Source organism: Oryx dammah, unplaced genomic scaffold (genome assembly GCF_014754425.2).
Source record: "Oryx dammah isolate SB20612 unplaced genomic scaffold, SCBI_Odam_1.1 HiC_scaffold_29, whole genome shotgun sequence".
In the NCBI taxonomy this organism is placed as follows: domain Eukaryota; kingdom Metazoa; phylum Chordata; class Mammalia; order Artiodactyla; family Bovidae; genus Oryx; species Oryx dammah.
The window spans coordinates 48,196,819-48,209,157 of record NW_024070213.1 but is presented as its reverse complement, the minus strand read 5'-3'; the positions used below and the strand labels follow the sequence as shown (position 1 = coordinate 48,209,157).

At 37.6% G+C, this 12,339-nt stretch overlaps 1 protein-coding gene across 5 annotated transcripts in view; it reads left to right on the top strand.

The window, feature by feature from the left end:
• The window catches only part of RIC8B (RIC8 guanine nucleotide exchange factor B), a 102,869-nt gene that overhangs the window by 75,562 nt on the left and 14,968 nt on the right, over positions 1-12,339 (top strand). For 4 of the 5 annotated variants that reach the window (XR_005719912.1, XR_005719910.1, XR_005719911.1 and 1 more), the window contains exon 9: positions 9,644-9,763. The exons of the other annotated variant lie outside the window; for it this stretch is intronic. Coding sequence is in view for 1 of the 4 variants with exons in the window: in XM_040234789.1 (XP_040090723.1) it covers positions 9,644-9,763 (120 nt within the window). In the remaining 3 variants the exon portion in view is untranslated. The remainder of the gene's footprint in view (positions 1-9,643; positions 9,764-12,339) is intronic. 5 annotated transcript variants of the gene reach the window in all.

Here is a 12,339-nt window from a genome sequence, read left to right as displayed (position 1 = left end):
ATGTGGACACAGTCAGATAACACAGGAAATTCTTGAGTACTCATGAATGGTTGATATCATTGCATCTCAGTGTATATTTTTGAATTTGTTTGGTGGATGACTTCTAAAATGGCATTGGTCATATACCAAGCAGGGCTTCCCTGGTGGCTAAGACAGTAAAGAATCTGCCTGCAATGCAGGAGACCTGGGTTCTACCCCTGGGTCGGAGAGATACCTTAGAGAAGGAAATGGCTACCCACTCCAGTATTCTTGCCTGTAGAATCCCATGGACAGAAGAGCCTGATTGGCTACAGTCCATGGGGTTACAAAGAGTCAGATATGACTGAGTGACTAACATATATCCAGCACACACAAGAATACTACTATAACAAGAAAAACCTCAGAAAAAATATAAGAACATTGGGTGTCTCCTAATAGTACAGGAAATAGAAATGTGTTACATTATGGAAGTGATGTTAGATTTCAGGAAAGTACTGTTTTTCGAAATCAAGGACCATGATGTGTGATACTGTTATTATCTTGACTCTTGACCATAGAAGAATTTTGTGCTTAGGCCTTACATCCCTGGTTGGAATCTTCTTCAGCCTTTGGACTTGGCCTGTATCATTAATATAGGAATGGTGTGTTAGTGTGCCCAGAATAGTCACCATTGTGAAATCTTGTGTTTCTTAAACACTGCTCATTACAAGTGTAAATATGTCTTTTAACATAGCATCACATCTTCCCTTTTCAGATAGATCTGCTTCTGTTTTTTCTTACATCTTCCCTCTTTCAGGTGCAGCAGTGTTTTATTTGTTAATTTTAAATATTTATTAAAACGGTTCCCATGGAAGTGGTGGTAAACAAAGTGCATAATCCTTTGTGGACAGTGATCCACAAGCTCAAAGAACTTCTTCCTTTAAAATTGTTATGAAAACTTCTTAGCAATCTGGTCAAGTTTATAAAGTCAGCATCTGAAAGGATGACTTACTCCCCTACCGCCTGATTAATCATCACCAGTCAGTGCTCTCAGGATCACAGTCTGCCTCTCTGATGATGCACTTATTCACAAACAGTGTTAGTATTGGCAGAAGCAGAGAAATTACCCTTTATTCAGTTGGCCCTCATCCCGTTGTCAAAAATATAAGTGGATTCTGATTAATGCACCAAGGTAACCTGTAATCCTTTAATGGAATCTGAAACTAAGAATTGTATGGAGCTTACATTTAGGCCATGAGAGACAGTTAATATCACAACAGTCCTTTCTGTGTCAAGATAAATGTATTTAATGGACTGGAAATAGCTTTCTGCAATTAACATACTTAGAGAAAATACAGTCATAGCATCAAGTATATGCCACACAGGTTTTTGGTGTATGTCTAGCCATGTTTGTAAAAAAATAATTAAATAAGCTTTGGTCCTGTATAAAAGAGAAACCACATTTCTAAATACTAACTTTATACCTGTTTCTTTTATGCCTCTGAGCATGAAGGCCCCTTGACTGTGTTGGTGATATAATGTATAGGGCTTCCCAGGTGGTGCTGGTGATAAAGAACCTGCCTGCCAATGCCAATGCAGGAGACATCAGAGATGCAGGTTCGATCCCTGGGTTGGGAAGATTCTCTGGAGAAGGAAATGGCCACCCATTCCAGTATTCTTGCCTGGAGAATCCCATGGACAGAGGAGCCTGACAGGCTATAGTCTCTAGGGTTGCAAAGAGTTGGACATGACTGAAGTGACTTAGCACACCTTTCTAAATTCTAACTTTTTACCTGTTTCTTTTCCACCTCTGAGTATGAAGGCTCCTTGACTGTATAGATGGTATAATGTAACTGATTACTGTGCTTTGTACATCATTGCAAACATCAGTTGACAGATGTGTACCCTAGTGACATTTGACTCATTTTAGACTAGTTGCCTTTAGGCTTGGTATGGTATATAGGAGCCTATCAGTCCAAAAGGGTATCTTTAAAAAAGAGCTGCTGTATGGAGGGGCAGAAGAAGGGAAGGGCCAAAGTGGATAGAACTGTAGGATGCCCTGTTATATTCTTAATACACCACACTAGTTCATAATTACACCCAGCAGATTAAAAGTATTATACTACTAAGCAATTTGGGGGTGTTTCCTTCTTGACCATGTATTTTTCAACAGTAGCTATGGCAGCAGCTGTATAGATATTATAGTTTCTTCAGCACAAATGACTTTGTTTTCTTTTGTCAAGATTTTGTTATGCTGCTTTAAGTCAAGTCCCATTATAATTTTCTCCATATGTTGGGGTTATACAAATGAAGAGATAGCTTTGTTTTTAATATTTCTTGAAGTAGATAAACCAGAACTAGGACTTGAAGATTTCTCGTTTTGCCTAGTTTAGACTATGATGGTATATTTATGTATAGTAGGTTGTAACTAGCCTTTCTAGGAACTAGAATTAATTTCCTGTAAGCAGTCATGAAACACAATCTAAATTCAGATCTCTAAAGACCAGAATTGAAAATAAAATCACTGCCTCTACTGCTGTGCATACTGGTTAACTCGCCTTTGTGATATTTACAATTCACACCAGCTTTGCACTTTGCAAATTGAGTTCTCTGATTTTTCTTTTGTATTTTAATTTGAAGAAATGACCAGCAAGAGCTGTGTTATCTGAATCTACAATATTGAGCTTTACTTCAGATTTTATTTCCTACAGATTTACAACCATAGTTTTTTATATCCTTTATATCAAGGATATCACTTGAAACCAACAGCCCAATATAAAAAACATATAAAGTACTGTAATTTTAAAAGTATCTTGGAGCTTTTTTAGTTGCCTAGATGCAACTTGGTGTATATATGTGTATTTAGTATGTCTACTTATATTGCTGATCCATGATACTTAATAAATGAATCATACCACATTACCCTATTTCTTTGCATTGTTAATAGGATGCAAAATCTTTGATTAAGACATTGTTCCATAATTTATCCTACTTCTTAAATGTGAAATCAGTCTTACTTATACAGTAATTCTCAAATTTTCACCTCAGTCAACATTATTAACTGGTATCTCTTTAAAATATCTTGAAACTGGATTTAACCATAGCAAACTCCACAAAAAACCTAGTTGTTGCATGGCTTCTTTAGTTAATGAAGATTGCATGTGCAGCTCCATGGTGATGACTTAACTTAATAAACTAACTCACTGAATTCAAGGACTTGTGGCTTGCTTACTTCTTGACAAGTAGCTCACTTATGCTAATAATAGCTGGTGATTTCTTGAATGTCAGAGAAGGCAATGGCAACCCTCTCCAGTACTCTTGAATGGGACTTCCCTGGTGGCTCAGTGGTAAAGAATCTGCCTGCTAGTGTAGGAGATGTGAGTTCGATCCTTGGGTTGGGAAGATCCCCTGGAGAAGGAAATAGCAACCCACTCCAGTATTCTTGCCTGGGAAATCCCACAGACAAAGGAGCCTGGCAGGCTACAGTCCATGGAGTTGCAGAGAGTCGGACATAACTGAGCGAATAAATGACATTTACTGAGTATCTAATGTGTTGTACTAAGAACTTTCATAATATTATCTCATTTAATCTTCATAGCAAACTTTGGGCTAAAGGTTATCCACATTTTACAGATGAGGAAAATAAAGCTCAATGGTTTCCAGAACTTGTCTAGGGCACACAGTTCATGAGCAATCAGGTGACCTAACTCTAGAGCTGGTCTTTTTTTGAGATTTTTGTTTGTTTGTTTTTGAGGTAGGCAAAGCAGGCTTTATTGTACTTTTCACTCTGCCTTATTTTGAGGGTAAAATATACATAAAATTTACCATTTTAAGCATACAGATCTGTGGCACCATGTACATTAACGTGTAGCCATTACTACCATCTATCTCCAGAACTTTTTATCTTCCCCAGCTGAAACTTTTATCTATCCCCTGTCTCCACAACCCCTTGTAACTACTGTTACACTTTCTCTGTGAATTTGCCTAGGAAACCTCATGTAAGTGAAATAATATACAGTATTTCTCCTTTTGTGACTAAGGTCACTTAAAATGTCTCTAAAATGCATCCATATTATAGTATGTGTCAAAATGCCCTTCCTTTTAAAGGCTGAGTAACATTCCGTTGTATGTATTTACCACATTTTGTTTATCGACTCATCCATCAGTGGATGCTTGGGTTATTTCCACCTTTTGGCTGTTGTGAATAACGCTGTGAATGATGAAGTTTGGGTATATACCCAAAGGGGAATTGCTAGATCATATGGTAATGCTATGTGTAATTTTCTGAGTAACTGCCATACCATTTTACATTCCTACCAGCAGTGCACAAGGGTTCCAGTTTCTCCACATCCTCTCCAATACTTATTATTTTTCAGGTTTTTCTTTTAATATCTTAGCCATCCTAACATGTGTGAAGTCAAAGCTTGTGTTTTAACTGCTACCATATTCTTCAGGGCCAATCAAAATGAGAGATGAGTTTGCCCTTCATGTAATCTCCCTGTTCTTAGAGCATCTATTATTTTTCTTTGATATAACCAAAATAGAAAATAAGGGAAAATATATTTTTTATAAATCCTGATATCCCTGAAAGTTAAAAGTTTTATTCAGTTCATTCTGATTCATATAAATCTCTCAGGTAATTCTGGCTCTCCCTTCATAGTACATTCAGAATTTAGTCACCCCTCATTACCATCACTGCCACTATTCTAGTCCAAGCTCAAATTTTATCTCTCTCTGAGATCATTTTAAATAGCTTCCTAACTGATCTTGTTACCTCTATCTTTGTCATTCTTTACTCATTCTTTACTTTTTTTTACTTTACTTTACTTCTTTACCTTTTTTTTTTTTTTTTTTGGTCATTCTTTTAGTTCTCAACACAGCAGCCAACGTGATCTTTATAAAAATGTTAGTCAAACATTACCACTGCTCAAAACTCCAATGGCTAAAAATCAAAGTCCTTACAGTGATATACATGTACCCTTTCTCACTGTGCTATCACCACGGTGTTTCACTGTCTGTCACGCTGTAGACACACTCCTGAGGCCTCGGCACTGAGTGCTCCTCCTGCCTGGAATGCCTGTTCTCCAAATAGCTAGAAGGCCATTCCCTTGGCTTCTGCATGTCTTTACTCAGTTATCGTCTTCCTGGTAAAGTCTGTTCTGTCCCCACAATAAAAATTGCCACAATCCTTCCTTCACCCCTCCACCTCACACTTGCTTGCTCTTTTTTCTTCATAGCACTTATCACCTTCTAACATACCATACAATTTACTTATTCATTTAGTCTGTTTTTCCCAGTAGAAGGTAAAACTCCATGAGAGAATTTTATTCATTGAGATGTCCCCAAAATAGTGCCTCATGTGCAGTAGGCATTCAGTAAATTTTTGTTGAATACATTAGTTTTTTTAAGGTGTTAGTAAATTTAAGTTGATCAGCCCCTTCTTATCATGAGGACAACCAAGACAGATGAGGTCCCTGCCTTCTTCAGGTTCCACATCTAGCTAGGAAATGGGGCCAGCAGATGGAATTCAAGAAAACAGGGTATGGTAAATTTCCACTCTGTTTATTGTTTTATGAGTGGCAGATGTTATGGAGAGTTTTTCCGGGAAAGATATTTCTAATTTCACGAGCACATAATGTCTCCTTTCCCACCCCACTGCCCTCTTCTTCCTGAATCTGGACTCACAAACGCCTTCTAAAAACCCTGATCCCTTTCCGAGAAGTTGCAGGTCATTAGTCCACAGACTAGATTTAGCCCACAAGTAGGTTTTGCTTCACTTGCCTGATGTTGCATTGGTTATTTGGTTTTATGTTTTTAATATCTGTTTTACATAGGGCTTAAAATAATTTAGAATTCATATCTTTCAGATGAAAATTTAGATTCCTTCTTTTGAAAAGATGGAAGTTCTGATAACATTAGGCCTACAGTGCCACACGGTACCTGACTGAGTTGAGTGACTATGGTCCCTGTCATACCAGGCATAAGCTCCTTCGATTTGATAATGTATCTTCTTTGTTCATCTTATCTGCCTTAGCCTCTGCAGGGACTTGACTTTACAGCTTGTTAACCAGGATGCTCGGAGTAAAATTTGACCTATGTTTTTTAGAGATAGATGTTAACTTTCTTATAGCTCAGGGAACATTTAATAGCTCCTTTTTTTTTTTTTTTAAGTGAAGTAGTATAATGCAATTGATGTTGGCCAAATGTAGCAACAATTTGAAGAGTAAAAGTCTTAATCCTTTTTGTCTCCAGACCTATAGCTGCAGTCATATAACAGCATTATATATAATACAAAATTCTTGATGAAATATCACACAGAAGAGTTAGGATTGGAGTGATGAAAATATGGGGGCCAGGAGCAGAGACAAGGTGGGAAAAACTATGATAAATATAAAATTACCCAATAAAATATCTACTGTGGTTAGTGTACTTAAAGTATCTTAGGACCAGAGTCTTGGACAAAAAACCAGTCCCAGCATTTCAGTGTTAAGATTCTGAAACCTGGAAAGTTACATCTCAGACTATACTCTTAAGGTTATAAAGGTAGCAAGTATTTGTTCAGCGAAAATACTCCTTTATGAAGCCTCAGTCTGTTGCTGTGATGGTGACTATTATTTGTTTTCTCTTTCTCTGGGTGGGAAAACTGCATGAGACTGGTTTGAAGTGGGGAGCAGGAGGGGAGACAGTGTCTAAGGCTGCCTCCTGCCCCGCGCATATTGGCGTTTTTGCTTTTTTTTTTTTTTTTTTTAACCATAACTGAGTGGCAGAGTTCAGCAACTTCTGCATGCCGTGGTGGTGGTTATATTCTTCTGAGTATCAGCTTGGGGTTTGGGGCTTGGGATGTTTTTTCAAGGAAAAAATTGAAAGCTCAATTCTCAGAGTGTTTTGGCGGGGGGGTTGGAATGTTTTACTACATGGGTAAAGGATGGTAAGTTCTTAGTCTGTAAGAGTGAATTTTATGCTCAGTGAGCAAAGCACTGTATGACTCTAGTAGCTAATTTCACAGCAAGTTGTTAAATCATTTTAGCAGCAGCAGACTTGAGCTTGTGGAAGAGAGTCATCATTTCCACTAAGTCCTTAAAAGCACCAAGAAAAGAATCAAATGTGCCCTGATCCAAGAATCATGTCCTGACTTCATGTGCTGTGGTATCCTCCTGACAGATTTTTTTCCCTAAGGCACAAGACGGCCTGTGCTAATTTCATTATATTCTAAATCAGTGTGTGGATCTAATTTTTTTTGTCACCTTTCCATTGAACTTGAAGAGAGAAGACTTCTCTTAAGAGACAGATGAGCATGACCTAAAATAGTTAATACACCTGTCTTGCCTTATACCTTCTTCTAAGGCCATATTTCTTTTGTCTGCTTGGAAAGTGGCATGTGCGTTATAAGTACCTTTACCTACTTATTTTTAAGACTAGTTGTTTTTCTAATTTAACAGGCAGCAGAAGAGAAACCAGTGAAAATATGTCCTGTTGTTTTATGCCTAAGCAAATAAGAGATGAGTGATGGAATTACATTTTCATTGTGGCATCTGGAGACTTCTTAAAAACTACCTTCTCAGAAGCCTTATCTGGGTCCTCTTTGTTCCTGACTTTTGGGAAATATGATGACCCCGTTCAACATTTTTGTTAATGGCCACCAACTTGAGGCCTTTTTCTTTTATTTTATGAGTACCTGACACTTCCCAGGTGGCACAGTGGTAAAGAATTCACCTGCCAGTGCAGGAAACAAGGAGACTTGGGTTTGATCCCTGGATGGGGCAGATCCCCTGAAGTAGAAAATAGCAACCCATTCCAGTATTCTTGCCTAGTAAATCTCATGGACAGAGGAGTCTGGCAGGCTACAGTCCATGGGTCACAGAGTCAGGCACGACTTAGCAACTGAGCATGCATGAGCACCTGAAAAAAAAAGGAGAGGGACTAGTAGCACACAGGGAGTGTCTCAGGTGGGCTGTATCCCCGTGGTTCGTAACCTCAATGTGTACCACAATCACCTGGGAAAAAACATTTAGTTGGTTTCAGGTGAGGCCCAGGTCGCATCTTTAAAGTTTCGCAGGTGATTGCAGTTTACAGCCAAGGCTAAGAATCACTGACAAACCCGTGGGTTTTCAGACTGTTTCCCCAGAGTTCCTGAAAGTGTCTTAGGGGCTGCCTTCAGAGGAAGCAAGTGAGTGAGGATAGAAGGGAAGCAAATAGAAGGGATTCTAGGCCCCTACTCTCTTTGGCCATCCCTGGCCCCTCTTCTGCCTGAGCAGTTCCACTTTCATCTATTTCATATATCAGCTTTCTGTGTAGATTTCATTTGTTTAAAAGGATGAGGGTTTACACTGCTTTAAAGGAAAAAGAAGTTTTTTAGCCATGGCCCTTGACAAAGGTCTTTATACAAGAATGGTAAAATAGATGTTTGAGATCCAGTTTTTGAGGATGGTGAGCACTGAGTCCTTCTGCAAGGAATCTGTCAGGCAGCCTCTGAGAAATGTAGAAAAAGAAATATTTTTTCTAACATTAGAGTACCTAGCCCTTGCTCTATGTGAGGAAAAGCCCTGCTTAGTTAAGGAAGTCAATTTGCCCAAGTGAAAAGTCTAAAGCCAGGCCAGCAAGCTGGCCACGTGAGGACGTAATCAATCACAATGTCTTGGTTTTGGCCCACATGATTTTTTTCCCTGTTTAGACTAGACCTATTCTCCATTTTTCCCTAGTGCACAATACTCCACATTACTTATACTTAACCAGTTCACTCATCTGTCTGTCCTTAAGGCCTGGCCCCTGAAAGCATTTGTGTTTATAAACCCTAGAAAGTAATTTATTGGCACTTTGCTATTTGCAGGGATATTTGATCATTAAAAACATTACTCTCTGTCCTTGGCTGGTACAGAATATTATAACCTCTTGCCTGATTATCCAGAAAGATGTTAAACTATAGATATTTGGCAGCCATTGAAAGAATTATCTTTTATTTCACCTCCTCCTCCTCAAAAAAAAAAAAAATAGTATGACTTTTAATTAAGAGGATAGTTTGGTTTGGTATTAGAACTTCATACAAAGTTTATGGAACACATTCATTTTAAGTACTTTAGTAAATCTATTTCCAGAAAGCGAGATGGCATACCTGTCTTTTGGTAGACTAGATTTCATTCCTTTTTTTTTTTTCATCTAAGTCAGATCAAATCTGATTAAAATTGTTCTGCTTTATCTTTTATTATTTAAACACTCATTGCCTTCTGTGGTCTCACTAATGGACTAATTTCCTGAGATTATAAATTGGCATGCTTTCATTTTCAGATTCCAACCTGTCATCATTTTTCCAATTTTTTTGACATATTTGTTTTATGCTGTATCACAAAATAGGTTTCTTCTTCTCTGAAATCATTTGTCCCCTATATAATTAAGCTGTGCATCCAAGGATATTTATCCTAATGGCACCAATCAAATTTCCAATTTTTAGAAAGTAGCCATGCTTCAAAAAAAAGCTGGCAAGGTAGCTATCACCCACTTCTCAAAGCAAATTAGTAGGAAAACTCAGTTTTTTAAAAAAATTCCTATAGCAGTTCTATACCATAAAATTGCTACTGCCAATTTTTTGGCTATTATACTCTTTCTTATTATAACTTAAAACTTGGACCAGAAAAGTATAGAAAGAGCATAATTTGAAAACATACAGCATAACTTTTTTTTCTTTTTGTAGCATTAATCTTATCACTGGTCATTTAGAGGAACCAATGCCAAACCCCATAGATGAAATGACAGAAGAACAAAAAGAATATGAAGCCATGAAACTTGTCAACATGCTTGATAAACTTTCCAGGTATTGTATTCCCCTCCATTTTTTGCTTGGTTTCTAAAAATGTTCTATTTCTTTGTCTCTCTCACTGAGAGTTACCATAGAACAGCAACTCTGGAAATCCATGTTGAGTGGAACAGGCTGGCCCAGGCAGCACTAGTTCAGACCTCTCTTGGCCACTGTGGTTCTTCTACATGTGCCGCTTATGGATGTGCGTTCCTAAACATCTCAACTCTCAAAGCTAGGAGAGTAGCTGCCAGGTCACTGTGATATTTAACCAACTAACCTCCCTGTCTTCAAAAAGATGCTGCGAATTAGGTTTGATGATTTTGCTGCTTCTTGTATTTTTTCGTTTTAGTCTGTTTTGGTTTTTGTTCCAAATCATGATGCTTTTTATTTTTATTCATTTTTGATGTGCAAGTTTGCAATTCTTTCTTTTTGGATTGCTGCTGAAACCAAGAATTCTAAACTGTCTAGGAAAAGGTGAAAAGGAATAGCTCAAATGAAGGATTTTCTGAAAGCAGGCACTTGTATTAATTAGGGATTCTGAAAACAATTTCCCTTCTTGCTTCACACCCCCTTCCCCTCCAAAAATAGCCAGTTTTTCAAATAATTAAACTAAATATATACTAATAAGTAACTAGTCATCTTGGAGGAGTTATTAGAAAGTATTCCTTTCGCACTTGCCTGAATTGCTCAATTTTCTAGTCATATATTGAGTCACTGTCTCCTTTAAGCCATCTTGAGTGAGTGCTTCTGTGTGTTGGTGGCAGCTGCCACCAGAAGGTGAATTTCTTCTGGTCATCTCCTTTTTCACAACAACTCTGCACAGGCTAGTATCCCTCAGTCAAGAGAAATAGCAACTGGAGTGGTAAAGCCAGAAAGTGAACCATAAAAGGGAAAGGTATAATAAAGAAATAGTCAGAGGCTAAGAGCACAGCAGGAAGCTTAGAGCAGAAATGTTCAAAAACAGGGAAGAGCTGACATGAGGAGTGTGACAAATTAGGATATTTAGACCCTCTACAGAGTCTGAGTTTTCAAATGATGCTGATAATGCAATAGACTTACATAGAAGTAAGTAGGTTCATATATAAAAAGCTAGTATGACTAGAATTTAGTTGACTTCCAGCTGTTCCTTTTAAATTTCCATCATTTTCCCAAGCTTAGAATTTACAGCTAACCATGCTCATAATATTCAAAAGACATTGTTATCTCTTTGCATATGACATTCTTCATACTTTGTATAGAATATACATGTTTCTATCCTGAATGAATTTACAGTTAAAGAGAAGATATATTGTTAGAGCAAACATAGGAGGCAGAGGAACAAGTTCTGAATGAACAAATAAAAATAAGATTTGTACTTCACAAGGATCTGATGTGGCAAGTGAAACACAGCAGTGTAACTACAGCAGTTAGGATGAGAACCAACAGAGTCAGCCTGGTAGATGGAGGGGGAAGTATTAACAAGGACCAGAATGGAGCATACTAGCGTGAAGACAGTGAACTAGTTAGGTTGAATAAATTTCCTTTTTCTTAAATTTTATTTCAGTAATATGAGTTCTTAAAAGATAACACAGATACTATCCAACTAGCCCATTTGCCTTGGATGAGTAAACATCCAGCTGACTCCCAGCTCAGTCTGAAGGTGATATTGATTTTTGCATAGCAAAATATGTCTTGTGTTGGCTTTGATGGTATGAATTTCGCCATTCAAGTTGAAGTTAAGGCAATTTTGAGAATAATCCTAAATCACAACTTTTCCATGATGTGTGGTGGGTTTTTTTTTTTTTTTTTTTTACATTGTCTGCCTTTATGTGCTTTCTAACATTTGCTCTCACTAATAATAGTCAATGACAAAACCGTATGGAGATCAGCAGTGGGCATTCCAAAGCTGGAATGCAAAGAATGAACCCATTCTTTATGCGTCGTCTTACGTGTTTGTCTTAGTTCCTTCTCTTTTTTCACTGTTGTTTTTGGTTTCTTTTTTTTTTTTTTTTTTTGAGGTAAAAAAGATGCCATAAAACCAAGGGAGACTAAAATCAGTAAATTCGGGGAATATTTATTAAGCAGGTACTCTGTGCAAGGCACTGTGCTAGGAAGATGAGGGAGATTCAGAGGTGAATATGGTAGTCTCTGCCTTTGGAAAACTCACCTTTTAGTGTGGGATATGGCTATAAGCTATTTTAGAACACAGGGTAGAAGGAAGTAATGTCAAAATAAGGTCTGTATTGAACTGTGAGCACCAAGGAAAAGGAGCAGTTCATTCTGTTGCGATGAATCAGGGACTGTTTCACAAGGGAGGTAATAATTGTGCTGATCCTTGAAGTTTAAGAGGTGTTAGATTGACAAATGGAGAAATGACCATTCATTCCAGGTAGAGGGAAACTTACTCTTGTTAATAGGATAAATCTTTGTTATTCATATACTGCATCTTTCTTCCAAAGAGTTCTGGTTATTTTATCACAATCTGATTAAGTTATCAGATTTATCATTAGGGGAAGCAAGGCCCAAAGAATTGCCCCACACATTTCCAAGCTAATGACTGATGAAAATCCATTTCCTTTCACAGTTTACAAAACTGTTTACAAAATGTACAC